This window comes from Dendrobates tinctorius, unplaced genomic scaffold (assembly GCF_039654945.1).
Source record: "Dendrobates tinctorius isolate UK_male_01 unplaced genomic scaffold, ASM3965494v1 ptg000016l, whole genome shotgun sequence".
Taxonomy (NCBI): Eukaryota; Metazoa; Chordata; class Amphibia; order Anura; family Dendrobatidae; genus Dendrobates; species Dendrobates tinctorius.
This window is the reverse complement of record NW_027361684.1, coordinates 16,691,093-16,706,430: the sequence shown is the minus strand read 5'-3', so window position 1 is coordinate 16,706,430 and position 15,338 is coordinate 16,691,093. Positions and strand designations below refer to the sequence as shown.

At 45.8% G+C, this 15,338-nt stretch overlaps 1 protein-coding gene across 1 annotated transcript in view; it reads left to right on the top strand.

The window, feature by feature from the left end:
- Positions 1-14,669, top strand: part of SUPT6H (SPT6 homolog, histone chaperone and transcription elongation factor) — a 78,048-nt gene extending 63,379 nt beyond the window's left edge. The window contains exons 26-37 of the mRNA XM_073565521.1: positions 1,711-1,858; positions 2,385-2,527; positions 2,604-2,744; positions 2,827-3,022; positions 3,406-3,644; positions 4,142-4,255; positions 10,964-11,088; positions 11,177-11,289; positions 11,409-11,486; positions 11,583-11,755; positions 12,416-12,615; positions 13,625-14,669. Of these exons, the coding sequence (XP_073421622.1) occupies positions 1,711-1,858; positions 2,385-2,527; positions 2,604-2,744; positions 2,827-3,022; positions 3,406-3,644; positions 4,142-4,255; positions 10,964-11,088; positions 11,177-11,289; positions 11,409-11,486; positions 11,583-11,755; positions 12,416-12,615; positions 13,625-13,811 (1,857 nt within the window). The 3' untranslated portion in view covers positions 13,812-14,669. The remainder of the gene's footprint in view (positions 1-1,710; positions 1,859-2,384; positions 2,528-2,603; positions 2,745-2,826; positions 3,023-3,405; positions 3,645-4,141; positions 4,256-10,963; positions 11,089-11,176; positions 11,290-11,408; positions 11,487-11,582; positions 11,756-12,415; positions 12,616-13,624) is intronic.
- Positions 14,670-15,338: the final 669 nt, after the last annotated feature.

Below are 15,338 nucleotides of genomic sequence, written 5' to 3'. Positions count from 1 at the left end.
AACCTTCCAAGTACTGCGGGGATTTATGTATATCCCACTTTCTCAGTTCCACTTTGGAACTCGCAGCTCTCCGGCGCCCCCCTTACCCTCAGGTCAGTCAGGGAACTGCACCTAGGATAATTAGTCGCCGGACGGACTGCTTGTTGTGAACCGGCAATTAGGCTTCTGCAGTAAGGGAATTATCAATACTGTGGCCGCAGCCCCTCATTCAGCAATATAAAACCCTTCTGGACTTCCAGCAAGCCGCAATCACCGTGCACAACGCGCTGCCACCAGTCACGGTTTACTTAATTCACAGAGTTAATTAAGAGGGTCCGTGGCAAACCCCACAAATTAGTAGCGTAATTATCTAACAAAGGCGTATAGTTCGTTTCTTAGAGCATGGAGACAGACTAGATATTAAATCATTTATTCCCCGAAAAAGTAGGGCAGTGGTTATACAGATCAAAGGTGCTATAAAATTGAGACATAAAATATGTACATTAGACAAGTATAAAACAAAGTGGATGAAAGAAGAAAGTACACTCACATGTGGTCAGTTGGTGTTAGGCATCCCATGTGGATTTAAGGGGGTGGAGGCGAAGCTGCACGTCTCCGCTCATCTGCAGGTCTCTCTAGCACGAGGACTTGAGCTGTTCTGCAGCACGGTGGCTCAGTGGTTAGCGCTGCAGCCCTGGGTTCGAATCCCACCAAGGACAACATCTGCAAGGAGTTTGTATGTTCTCCCCGTGTTTGCGTGGGTTTCCTCCGGGTACTCCGGTTTCCTCCCACATTCCAAAGACATACCGATAGAGAATTTAGATTGTGAACCCCATCGGGGACAGTGATGATAATGTGTGCAAACTGTAAAGCGCTGCGGAATGTTAGCGCTATATAAAAATAAAGATTATTATTTATTATTATTCTGCATCACGTCAATTTCTGCTGCGAATAGTTCAGTGGATTTCACCCTTTCCATTTCAAAGTGTGAAACTTGAGTTAAAGCCAAGTTCACATGACCGTATTTTCGGTCCAAGTGCTGTCGGAAAAAACAGTGGGTGCTGGCTCACTGCACTGTTAAATAGGACTCTAAAAGACAACCTGGAGGGTACGTTATTTTTTTTGTTTCTTGATCGAAATCACGGTTATACCTAGAGCCGATCTACGTTATTGACTTGGAAAAATTTCCCACAAGAACAAAGCTTTTCAATGGGGCAATTTTTTTTTACATACCAAATCTGTGCATGAAAAAAATTGCATTATCTACTAGTTTCTTCCATGGGTCGGATGAAATTCGGATATTCAACTCTATGGGTGTACAAAAAATTTTTAACAAATTCCATATGGAGCCACCGTATAGCATCCAATTTTTACAGACACATGGCAGTTCTGTAACCTAGGAAATTGTAGTCTTATAAATTTTTAATAACTGGAGCTGTATAAAAACACACATGGATAACTAGTGAGAATTAAATCGTCTGCAGTTTTCTGCATCAAATTTGAATGATTTTTTTTTATTTGTGTACTTGTGTGAATATGATCTAAAAGTACATTGTTGATCAGCTTCTGGTCGCACTATAAAGAACTGCATGTTTGACACGCATCTATAGGGACGCATAGAATTTGCTCCACCAGTTGAATAATGCTAAAGTCTAACTCCACAATCGATCTTGTATGAGCCGGACGTAATACCTGACATTATGTCTCATTGCTTGTCTTACTTCTTTACAGGGTTATGGAGACAAACATATTACATTGTATGATATTCGTGCAGAGCTCAGCTGCAGATACAAAGACCTTAGGACTCCATACCGGTCACCCAACCCAGAAGAAGTATTCAACATGCTGACCAGAGAAACGCCTGAGACTTTCTACATAGGTGATTACACAGATTCAACTTGCAAAACATCATATCGAAACGTTAAAATAGCTGCGTTTACTCCTAGAATCACTGTTCTGCGAGTTCGGATGCCTCTTTATTGATGACACTTTCTTTAAATGTCAGGAACATACCATACAGGCTGAACATTCTTTTATTTATTTTTTTTCTTGGTTTTTTTGTTAATTTATCCCTGTTGACATACACATGGTTTTTAAGTGGCAAAGAAATACCTTACAAGTTATTTTATGCAGAACTAGTATTTCCTATACAAACTTCTTGGCTGATGATGGCTCACTCCGGTTATCCTTTTGACATTTTGTGGTGCCATTGACAGCATTTCCTGAACTCCCTCCCAAGTTGATCATCCCCAGAATGGCCCTGTTTAAGTTAATAAAAGTTTTAGTCCATGTAGAGATCCGTTTTATGCCACTGCTGTGGTATTGATGCATATCTTTCTGGATTTTTCTCCAAGTTAGCCATTTATGTTTAGTATCGCGTTAAATTGGCACCATTTTCTTTTCAGGTAAACTTATCACCTGCAATGTAATTGGAATTGCACACAGACGACCCCAAGGAGAAAGTTATGATCAGGCCATCAGGAACGACGAGACGGGTCTTTGGCAGTGTCCATTCTGTCAGCAAGATAACTTTCCAGAGCTCAGTGAGGTAGATAAAGTTAATTTGTGAAGTCGACCCAGCTGATATTTTATGCGATAACCAGTTGATTTAATCTATGCCGCAGGTATGGAATCATTTTGACAGTGGCTCCTGTCCTGGTCAAGCAGTTGGTGTTAAAAACAGGCTGGACAATGGTGTAACTGGATTCATTCCCACCAAATTTATCAGCGATAAAGTAGTGAAGCGGCCTGAAGAACGCGTGAAGGTATGCGTTCACTGGTTTTATGTAGCCACTAACATCTGTTATGTTGGTTATCGCATGACAAGTAGCTTTTTCTCTGTTGTAGGTGGGAATGACTGTCCATTGTCGAATAATGAAGATCAACATCGAGAAGTTCAGCGTGGACATGACTTGCCGTACATCCGATCTTATGGACAAAAACAATGAGTGGAAGTTGCCCAAGGACACTTATTATGACTTCGATACAGAAGCTACACATCTAAAACAAGAGGAAGAGCTGAAAAAGAAACAGCAGCGTACAAGTAAGTCTTTTTTAGCTGCACTTAGTCTCAAACTGATTGTATAAACTAAATACATAGACTTGTAAGGGATATAGCGTCTAAACACAATGAAAAAATAAATGGCACCCTTACGTTTGATAATTACTGCTTCCATTCTGTAGAAATTTTACCTGTTCTGCTTCGTGCACCTTTGGCATGGCCACGAGGCTCAGTGCATCGTTTTCCCCAGTGGTTTTGCATACTCTACTCCCTCACTGGAGATGGAGAGAGCTGGTCTGAACTTTCCCTACTATCAATGCTCGCTCCAACCAAACCAAAAGGGAGATGAGGGCATGCTAAATTAGAGAATATTTTTTTAATAATGATCCCCTTATTTTCTTTCTTATTTTTTTCTTTACTTGCAGCTTACATCAAACGAGTCATTGCACATCCATCTTTCCACAATATAAACTTCAAGCAAGCTGAGAAGATGATGGAGACAATGGATCAGGGAGATGTCATCATCCGACCAAGCAGTAAAGGAGAAAATCATTTAACTGTCACCTGGAAGGTCAGCGAAGGAATCTACCAACATGTGGACGTACGAGAGGAGGGGAAAGAAAATGCCTTTAGTTTGGGCTCCACGCTCTGGATTAATACTGAGGTATGCTGGACTAGTTCTAGAATGCAGCAGTGTGATTTTGGTGTCTGTCACTTTTTCTACTAATTTTATAGGGGTTGCTTTGAAAAGATATGGAATGTCTACATGGTATGTCAACAAATGTTTCATAGGTTATGTTAAGGTGCCATTACTGTTACCCTGTGAGATATTTACAGCATAACCTGTGAACTGTGTGGCTCTGTTCAATGTGTAGGAGCAACTGCTAGAACCTGCAGAACAGCTTCTATTCTCCTTGTTTGGCTCGGACATTACACATTGAACAGAGCCATGCAGTGCTGCACTGTTCTACGTATACAACTAGCTGGTGCCAGATCAGCTGATCTGTGGGGGTGCCAAGGGTTATACCCCAACTATTTGAGCGTAATGATCCATCCTATGGAGAGATGCTATATTATGTTAGCAGACGACTTTTATTCATTCAAAATATTTCTTTACATTGTAGCTAAATTGTTTGTACTTTTTTATGCTGTTTTGAGTAGGAGTTTGAGGACTTGGATGAAATCATTGCTCGATTTGTCCAACCGATGGCTTCTTTTGCAAGAGATCTAATCAACCACAAGTACTACCAGGACTGTAACTGCGGAGACAAGAAGGTAAGTGTAATGTATGTAGGACTTGGTGAGCTACCAACGAGACTGGAAACTTGGAAATTCTGTTCTAAAGGGTTTTTATTGATAAAAAATCCTCTTTCTCTATCGCTTCATTGGGGGACACAGGAACCATGGGTGTATGCTGTTGCCACTAGGAGGCTGACACTATGCAAATAAGAAAGTTAGCTCCTCCTCCGCAGTATACACCCCACCGACTGGTGCTCAATTACTCAGTTTAGCTTAGTGTCAGTAGGAGGTGGACACGGGTCTTTCATTAGACCCTTATCTACCTCAGTGTGCGTCGTTTCTTTACAGGTTCCGGAGGGATACGGAGTGAATAGTCACATCTGTACTCCCACAAAGAGACTATGAGTACGGCTTGTACTGCAACCCCGTATCCTCATATGTCTACCAGCCAGAAACACGTATGCGTGTTCGCCTTCTGTCTCTCACCCACTCGCCTACCAGAGCCTGTCAGTGGATGGAGACACGGATTGCAACTGGAAATCGGGTAAGTCAGGACTGCAGGAGGTAAGTATCAGCAGGCTGAACCTCTCTCCTTCCCATGATAGTAATCCACCTGGGCGGTGGGGAACAGGCAAGCTTCCTTAAGCAACATTATCTGTATTTAGCGTTCCCAGCGCCGCGAAACTGCGGTTCTCTTTAGACCTCCGCGCCGCCCCGCGCTCTCCGGCGGCCGCCGTTTCTAATCCAGGCCCCGGCTTCAATTCGGGCCTAGTTCTCAGGCGACGCCACGCCCCCATTTTCAGGCGGGCTTTTTCTTCTGAGGAACAGTCCCGCCTGTCTGGCGCCGCCCACCGCTTCTCTGAGGGTTAGAGGTGTCGCAGGGGCCCGCCCACTCCTCCCAGTATAGGAGGGAGTGGAGTTTTCTTATTCTCCTAACAGAGCGGTTAGCTCCGCCCCCTCTCTGGTGAGCTTATTCCTGCCCACAGAATTCAAGAGCGCGTTTTTACCTCATAGTTTTTCCTCAGCCTGTGAGCTGCTTGTCTCCGCTTCAGCGTGCTGTGTACACAGGTTCCGTGAGTAGCTCTGCGCTGCAGACTGACACCCTCCTCAGCTCTCCGTCCCCTAACCATCTGGCACTGTTAGTGGGTTAGCTCATAATGTCTAATTCTAAACCAATTCGCTCTGCTTCTTCCTCTGTGGTAGTCAGTCATTTTGCATGTTCTTCTTGCAAACGCAAGTTTCCATCAGGTCAGTCTTCTCCCCTCTGTCAGGACTGCAGCAAGCCCACTGAACCCACCACCCAGGAGCCCCTGGTTGTCCCGAGTGAGGTTGAGGCCCCTATCCCAGGGTGGGCTTCCTCTCTGTCTCAATCTGTGGCGGATCTCACCAAGGTGTCCCAGACCTTGGTGTCCGTACTGGATAAGTTGCCACTACAGACTTCTGCAGGACCCAGCAGGTCACAGGATGCTCCGGTCGAGCCTGTTAATATTAACCGCAAAAGAGCGAAACGGGAGCACCGGTCTGGTTCCTCTTCCCGTTCCGCATCGCCCCATAGTCCGTCCAAACAGCCTCCCTTATCAAGAACGTCCTCCCCTGAGCCAGGCGAGACTTTCTCGGATGGACCCTCCATGGATGTTTTGGAGCTGGACTCGGACCAAATCGCTGATATGAGGGATATAGTTTAGAGCCTCATTGCAGCGATTAACCAGTCCTTCAATATCAAAGATTCTCCGGTGGAACCCGCGAACTAGGAGGTTTCTTTCAGACGGTCGAAACCACCTTCCAAGGTCTTCGCTCATCATTCAGAGTTCCAGAAAATTCTTTCCAGAGACAGAGAAAATCCGACCAGGCGTTTTCAAAGAGGAAAACGCCTTGGGGTGTTATATCCTTTCTCGTCGGAACTCATTGCAGACTGGTCAGCTTCACCGACCGTGGACTCTCCGGTTTCAAGACTATCTAACAGCACGGTCCTTCCGATTTCTGTGGGAGCATCTCTAGCAGACACTAATGACAGAGTCATAGAATCTTTTGCTAAGTCCGCCTTCGAAGCGGCGTCTTCTGTTCTAAGCCCGGCCTTTGCTTCTACTTGGGCTTCTAAGGCCATAGCGAAATGGGCTAAGGACCTCCGCCAAGGCATTTTCGCTGGAGACCAGCCAGAGCAGCTGGCGGATATCGCCGACCAAATATCGCATGCAGGCGAATATTTGGTCTCGGCCTCCCTGGATGCCGCATCCTGTGCAGCTCAGGCATCAAGCATCTTGGTGGCTATTAGGTGCACAGTTTGGCTTAAGGCTTGGCAAGCGGACTTATCGTCAAAAAAGTCCCTCACCAGTTTACCGTTTCAGGAATCACGTCTTTTCGGCTATAGGCTGGACCAGATCATTAAGGATGCCACTGGGGGCACAAGCTCCCTTCTTCCCCAGTCAAAATCTCGTCGACCCCCTCCGAAACGTCAGTTTTGACCCTTTCGGCCTTTTCGTCGCTTCACGACATCAGATACGTTTTCCCACCAGCAGAGGCCTCAACCGCGCCAAGATAAGAAAAGAGTCTCCTTTAGGCCCACTCCTTCTTGGCGATATCATTCATCCCAGGGTAGATCTACCAGACCTAGACCTGGAAGATCTTCCTCCACGTGACTGGAATCAGAACACCGGAGCATACTCCCAGGTGGGCGGCCGTCTTCTTGTCTTCAGGGACGTATGGCTTGCCTCGGTGGAAGACGCTTGGGTCAGGGAAGTTGTATCTTCAGGATACAAAATAGAATTTGTTTCTCGTCCTCGGGATCGATTCTTCGAATCCCGACCCCCGAAAGACTCCGCCTTGGTTCCGGGTTTCTTTACAGCCATCGACTCTCTTCTCAACTCGGGAGTGATTGTTCCAGTACCAGAAAAAGAGCGGTTCACAGGTTTCTATTCGAACCTGTTTGTAGTGCCGAAAAAAGGAGGCACGGTTAGGCCCATTCTGGACTTAAAACAGCTGAACAAAAGGGTCCGTCTGTGACATTTCAGTATGGGAGTCCCTTCGTTCAGTAATCGCTTCCATGTAGGCACAAGAATTCCTGTGCTCCATAGACATTCAAGACTCCTATCTACATGTCCCAATCTTCCGGGGTCATCAAAAATTCATGGATCACTTTCCGTTTGTTGCCCTGCCTTTCGGGCTCGCCACCGCCCCCAGGGTTTTTACAAAAATCATGGCAGCGTTGACGGCCATTTTGAGGATCAGAAGTCTCGTGCTCTTCCCGCACCTCGATGACATTCTCATCAAAGCTCCTTCCTTGACCCAGGCTCTCGAAAGTCTGACCATTGTATGCGACACTCTTGCTCGATTCAGGTGGATCATCAACACAAAAAAGTCCTGCCTAGTTCCAACACAGCGCCTTGTGTTTCTAGGCATACTTTTCGACACTCGTCAGGCAAAGGTCTTCATTCCCGACGACAAGAGAGTAACTCTTCGGCGGGATGTTCGTTTGATTCAGGGCCCCCAACTCATTTCCCTCCGATCAGCCTTGAGAGTTCTATGGAGGATGGTTGCAACGTCGGAGGCGATTCCCTTTGCCCAATTCCACTCAAGACCACTTCAGCGGGCCATTCTGTCGCAGTGGAACAAGTCTGTCTCCTCACTGGATCTTCCAATTCGACTCTCATTTCAGGTCAAGCTGTCCCTCAATTGGTGGCTAACATCTCCTCTTATCACCCAGGGCCGATCGTTCCTTCCGGTACATTGGCAAGTGGTGATGACAGACGCCAGTCTTCTGGGCTGGGGCGCAGTGTTTTGCCATTTCACAGTACAGGGCCGTTGGTCAAGGCAGGAAGCGACTCTTCCGATCAACGTCCTAGAGATACGGGCTATTTTCCTGTCCCTGATTCATGGGGACAAGCTGCTCAAAGGACTGCCAATCCGGATTCAGACGGACAATGCCACAGCGGTGGCATATATCAACCACCAGGGAGGGACTCGGAGTTCCTCAGCGTTGGCCGAGGTATCCAACATACTTCATTGGGCAGAAATGTCAGTCCCAGCGATATCCGCTGTACACATTCCGGGTGTGGAAAACGAGGCCGCCGATTTTCTCAGCCGCAAAGGCCTCGCGGCAGGGGAATGGTCCCTGCATCAGGAAGTCTTCCAACAGATTTGCCTTCGTTGGGGTACTCCGGACGTGGATCTGATGGTCTCCCGTCTGAACAAGAAAGTTTCACGGTTCGTATCCAGGGCCCGCGATCCCCTCGCGGTGGGCGCCGATGCTCTGACCATTCCTTGGTCACAGTTCATGCTCCCCTATCTGTTCCCTCTTCTTCCTCTTCTTCCCAAGCTGTTGAAGAAGATTAAGGCAGAAGGGGTACTATTCATCCTCATCGCGTCGGATTGGCCCAGAAGGTCTTGGTTCGCGGACATCGTCAACCTTCTCGCGGACGCTTCTTGTACACTTCCAGACAGACCAGATCTGTTGTCTCAGGGTCCGATTTACCACCCCAATTCTCCGTCGCTCAATTTGACGGCGTGGCCATTGAGACCGCGGTACTGAAAAAGTCAGGGTTTTCAGATCGGGTAATTCACACAATGGTCCGGGCTAGGAAGCCTTCGTCTTCTAAAATTATACTATAGAACGTGGAAGGCATATTTTCGTTGGTGTGAGTCCAATCGCGTTCCGTCAATGTCTTTCTCGCTCCCTTCTATTCTAGCATTCCTCCAGGTAGGCCTGGACGGGGGTCTGGCCCTTAGTTCTCTAAAGGGGCAAGTTTCGGCGCTTTCAATTCTTTTCCAGAAGACACTATCCTCTCGGCCGCAGGTAAAAACCTTTTTACAAGGGGCGGCCCATGCACTTCCTCCGTATCGGGCTCCAGTGGATCCCTGGGATCTCAATTTAGTTCTAGAGGCTCTACAAGGTTCCCCCTTTGAGCCTCTCAAGGAGGTTTCTCTATCTCTTCTCTCTTGGAAAGTGGCCTTTCTAGTGGCCATTACTTCCATCCGACGTGTCTCGGAGTTGGCAGCTCTTTCTTGTCAACCTCCTTCTTTAGTGATTCACCAAGATAAAGTTGTTCTACGGCCTCCGCCGTCCTTTCTTCCCAAGGTGGTATCTGCTTTCCACTTGAATGAAGACATCGTTCTACCTTCTTTCTGCCCAGCTCCAGTTCATCCCCGGGAACGCTCCTTGAACAGACTGGATCTGGTCGGCGACAAAGGTCTACTTGGCTAGAACCGATGCGTTCCGGAAGACAGACTCTCTTTTCGTCATCCCAGATGGGGCTCGAAAAGGCCTGTCGGCCTCCAAGGCGACTATTGCGCGCTGGATCAGATCGGCTATCTTAGAGGCTTACCGGATAAAGAACAGAGTGCCCTCTTGTGGGATTAAGGCTCACTCCACTCAGGCAGTGGGCGCATCCTGGGCGGTGCACCACAGGGCTTCTGCGATGCAGCTTTGTAAAGCTGCAACCTGGTCCTCTGTTCACACCTTTGTAAAATTTTACAAGGTCCACACCTACACTTTGGCGGATGCCAGCCTATGAAGAAGGATCTTGCAGGCGGCGGTGGTGAGTCCGCTGACCTGATGGAAGTTTGTTTCCCACCCCAGGGACTGCTTTGGGACGTCCCATGGTTCCTGTGTCCCCCAATGAAGCGATAGACAAAACAGAATTTTTAGTTGCTTACCGTAAAATCTGTTTCTCGGAGCCTTCATTGGGGACACAGCACCCTCCCATGTTTTCAACTTCTGTACTTTGTTCTATGTAATATAGTTCTAGTTGAATTGTTGGTTTACTTTATATTCTATTGCTTCTCCTACTGCTTTCTCACTAACTGAGTAATTGAGCTCCAGTCGGTGGGGTGTATACTGCGGAGGAGGAGCTAACTTTCTTATTTGCTTAGTGTCAGCCTCCTAGTGGCAGCAGCATACACCCATGGTTCCTGTGTCCCCCAATGAAGGCTCCGAGAAACAGATTTTGCGGTAAGCAAGTAAAGATTCTGTTATCCATGGGTTAAGGAATAACGTGCTGATTGCAGGTTACTGACCAAACAAGACCCAAGTGATCGCAAGGTCAGGGCTTTAGAACCCGTAAGAACAGGATTGTGTAGCCCCATCCTGAATGGACGGAGGTGCGCATGCCTTGCCTCTCTCCATTTATTTGTCATGGGACTGCCAAATGCAGTGCTCCACTAGTCCCTGACAATAAATAGAGCTGAGGTGGTGTATGCACACCTATGCTCCAAACAGGGTCGGTATACAGAGCCTCATTCTTGTGATTTGAAAACCCTGCTCTTTGGATGGCTGTGCGGAACCGGCAGTCTGATCCCCATCATGTTATCACTTATTCCATGGACAAGGGGATCAGTTGTATGACTAGTTTCACATTTGCGTATGGAGGAGCTGCATAGGGATGTGAACTTCCTCCATGAAGCTCCGCCCCCTGTCGCGCCGCCTCCGTCGGCTTGCGGCCTGCGTACCCTGTCTTTAGCATTGGGTACACAGGCCATGCTGCTGTATGCAGATGCCTCCGCATGCGTCGTTTTGACAGTGTGGCGACCTGCGCAGGACGCAACGTGTTGAATTTTGGTGTGATTGCCGCACTGTCAAAACAACGCATGCAGGGGCATCCGCATACAGCGGCACAGCCTGCATACCCAATGCTAAAGATAGGGTACGCAGGCTGCATGCCAACGGAGGCGGAGCTTCATGGAGGAGTCTAATTATCTTCTGTTATATTATGCTCTCCTGGTCACATTTTCTTTCTTTTTGTTTGTGAGCAGAAACTGGAAGAGCTTTTAATAAAAACAAAGAAGGAAAAACCTACATTCATTCCGTATTACATATCTGCCAGTAAAGAGCTTCCTGGGAAATTTTTACTGGGCTATCAGCCACGAGCGAAACCAAAGTAAGAGTGCAGCTAACTATTCAATGGCTGAGCTGAGAAACTGTTTGATTCACCAGAAATGCATGTACATTTATTTTTTTTTGTTTAGGGTGGAATTTGTCACAGTAACACCTGAAGGCTTCAGATATCGGGGACATGTATTCCCCACTGTCAATGGACTTTTCAGGTGGTTTAAAGACCACTATCAGGATCCTGTACCAGGTAAAGTCTAGGCATCTTTGGTGAAATAATAAGTCAATTTCTTCATGTGTGTAATGTGCCAACTGTATTTGAACCAAACAAGGTGAGCATGCATGACTATACTTCACTTTATTCATCAGGTATCACACCGAGCAGCAGCAGCAGAACAAGGACTCCGGCCTCCATGAGTGCCACTCCCGCCAATATTAATCTTGCAGGCAAGTGCCTATATTTGTTTTGGTTGTGTTTTTTTCCTATTATTATTATTTATTATTAATAATAATAAATGATAAATGTTTTCTTCTTCTTTACAGATCTCACTCGTGCTGTCAATGCCCTGCCACAGAACATGACTTCGCAGATGTTCAATGCAATTGCTGCAGTCACTGGACAACATGGTCAAAACCCCAATGCCACCCCTGCTCAGTGGGCATCCAGTCAGTATGGTTATGGTGGAGGCAGCGGCGGTGGGAGCAGTGCCTATCATGTAAGCATCTTTTCGGACAAACAGCAGAGATAATATCGGAGTGAAAATTGGCCATATTTTACCTAGCGACAAGTCTTCTTTAAGCCTAATACACATTTAGAAATTTACCATAATTCATGACACTTTGTGTTTTTAGTCTAAATTTAAAGGGTTTGTACAGGTCTGAACAATTGATGACCTGTCCATAGGAATGTCATTAATATGAGATTGGTGGCGGTGCCAAGTGTCAGACTCATTAATCCACATCTGCAGAGGCCTGATATAAACCGCGTACCAGACATAACACCGCAGCCCTGCGCATTGCTTAGTGGCCGCTGCAGAGTACTGCAGATCAGCTCCCATTCATTTTAAGTGTGTGAGAAGCCACATTACTTAGCATGCCTGTATATAGCATAGTGGCGCTTGCTCTGTTCTGCCCTGGTTTATATCCGGCCTCTGCAGGTGTGGATTAGTGGGGGGTGCCAAATGTTGCACTCTTGCCAATCCCATATTGTTGAGTCCTGCGCAACCCATTTATTGGGGGTGTGAGTGCTTTTGAAATTGCATTTTTTGCATTCAGAATATTTCCTGCGCAAAGACTTTTCTTGTTAATCGCTCATAAGCATGACAATTTGCTAGTTATTTTTTCAATTAACCAATATCTTTTTCTTGTACTTTAAGGTGTTCACAACTCCAGCTCAGCAACCTGTGGCTACTCCTCTGATGACCCCAAGCTATTCCTATGCCACCCCTAGTCAGCCTATTGTTACCCCACAGTACCATCAGCTGCCACCAAGTGCTACCCCCACCCCAGTACCTACCCCACAATCCTCCCATTCCCAAAGCAGCACAAGTTCCCGACACCGGCAACAGTCTTCTAAGTAAGTACTATGTTCTAATTACTAATGTTGGTTTTACATGTGTACAAGATAGGTGTCACTTGATAAGTCATTTGACTTGTAGCTTTTTTGCCCCTCTCACCCATAAACATGCACACTTTAATTGGCCAGCCATCCATGCTTATTCACCAGGAAAATGGTGACAAGGAGCTGCATGAATTCCCTGTAATGCTTATCCCCTGAAGAGACATTAGATTTGAGTCCAAATCTGCCAACATATATGTAGGATAAAGGAATAAGTGATGAAAGTATGGACTTTTGCTGATTTGGCTACTAGAGCAGTGGAGGTCCAACCATGCTCACCGATTGCCAAAACAGGAGTTTAAATGGGAGCGGTGGTCTCATAAGTAAACAGCTATGGGACTTATTGAGATGGCCAAGTACAGCGCTTAGCAATCTCCATCTTAGGCCGGGGTCACACTTGCAAGAAACTCGCATGAGTCTTGCGTCTCAATACTCGGGACCGGAGTGCTCCGCTGCATAGAAATACATGCAGCCGCACACTCGATGGCAGTGCCGGGTATTGAGATGCGAGACTCATGCGAGTTTCTCGCAATGTGACCCCAGCCTTACAGATGTGATTGGAGTACTGCTGGTCCCATTGGTTGGACCTTCCACCGATCTACTGATCATCAGTATCTTACGGATAGGTAGTCACGTGTTTTAAATGTAATGTGCTGTTATATAACATGCTGCATAGTTAGGATTTAGTATGCTGTCCCCATGACAGCCCATAGCATTGCACACTTCCACAGACACAGGACTCCATTCTAGGGATCGGCAGTGGTCCCAGTTGTAAGATCCTCACCGATCCCCTATCTTACGGGTATGCGATACATGTTTTTGTGGTATAAACCCCCTTTTTTATTGACTGGTTTTAGGTTGAACAGTTCATGCTCTCAAAGTGTATGTTTACTTTTTGGCAGGTTCTAGGGAAGAGTTCTCACTGTTATAGCTATAATCATTTTGTTCTTTGTTTTCTCACTACTAGACCAAGCAGTCAAACACCTATTGACTGGGGAAAAATGGCAGAGAAGTGGCTGCATGAAAAAGAAGCAGAAAGGCGGAAACAGAAGCAGCGCTTAACTCCTCGTCCTTCACCAAGTCCCATGATTGAAAGTACACCCATGTCAATTGCAGGGGATGCCACACCACTACTAGATGAAATGGATCGGTGAATACTTATATGTAAAAATAAACTAATAAAGGACAGGTGGAACAGCCGCACGCCCGATCTTCAGACACATATGAAATGCTCCCAACTGAGCAAATATATGATTTTTGGGCCAATATGTGCATAGCTATACATGAAAAGATTGGACCCTCCCATATGTGAAGCCTGTGTTTACTTGAACGGTACTGGAAAAAAACACGTCTCTAGCATCATGCCTCGATATCGTATTGTTTCATAAGGTTTTCTTTCACTTAAAAAGAAAAGGAAAAAAATCTGTAAACTACCAGTTTTTATGACCTATGCTTTAAGCATAGAATGGGCTTCTCTTTTATTTAAAATTGCATATTCTGCCGAATAATTCAATGTAAAGAGATCTGAAGCAAAGATCTCAATACTCTCCTGTATGAGCTGGACCGTTACAGCTGCTAGAGGTGGTCTATAGACACGTGGAACGAAGGCTGATTGGAGATATTTGCGAATAACGCAATCTGCCAGAAGTAACTCTTCTGGGCTCCTCTGCCTAATGGCAGATCTTAAAAGAGCAGGCTTCATATAGTACCAGACTTCTTTGGTTGGAAACATTTGGGTAAATGTATTTATTTTTCCTCTCTGCTCTGATTCCTCTGCGACACTGCAGTGAACAGCTAACAGTAAGTTTGCGGCTGTGTGCTTCTCACACTCTTTGCATAAATATGCGTTGAATCATAGCATTATTTTAACCTTTGGCATTGCAGTGTGGAGGTGTCTTGAGATTCTGCAGGCACCCATAGATGTTTTAATTTTCTTTTTTTTTTCTTTTACCTTTTTTATGTTTTTTTTGTTTTTGCAGCAGGCAAATAAACGGTCTGGAACAAAAAAACAACTTTTATTGTTCTTGTCATGTACTTTGAGATGTTTTCATAATTCAAAAATCAGGATTTTTGGTACTTGCCGGTGGCCTTCATTGGGAAATGCAAGAAGCTATGAGTCTGTGCGGCTGACTCCAGGAATTACGCTGTGTTGTCTCTTCCCCTGCAAACTACTGTATACTAGAAGGAGAAGCTGTACAACAACTAAGAATGGTACAATAGAATAGAGCAAGACGTCATAGGCCGCAATAGAAATAAAATATCCCAAAGGGCCATAGAGTGGGTGCTGTATCCCCCAATGAAATAGGCATTTTGGAAAATAGGAATGGAAATCTTGCGTCATTTCAAGCCAGGGACTATTTAGATCAGAATCCGTGTGCATATGTTTAACCACTTAACGACCAGAGCTGTTTTTGGTTATGCATTTTCATTTTTTGCTCCCCTTCTTCCCAGAGCCATAACTTTTATTTTTTGGTTAAAATGGCCATGTGAGGGCTTATTTTTTGCGGGACAAGTTGTACTTTTGAACGACACCATTGGTTTTACCATCCCGTGTACTCGAACGGGGGAAAAAATTCCAAGTGTGGTGAAATTGCAAAAGAAAAGTGCAATCCCACAGTTTTTTAGGGTTTTTTTTTCATCATGATCACTAAATGCTAAAACTGACCTGCCATTATGATTCT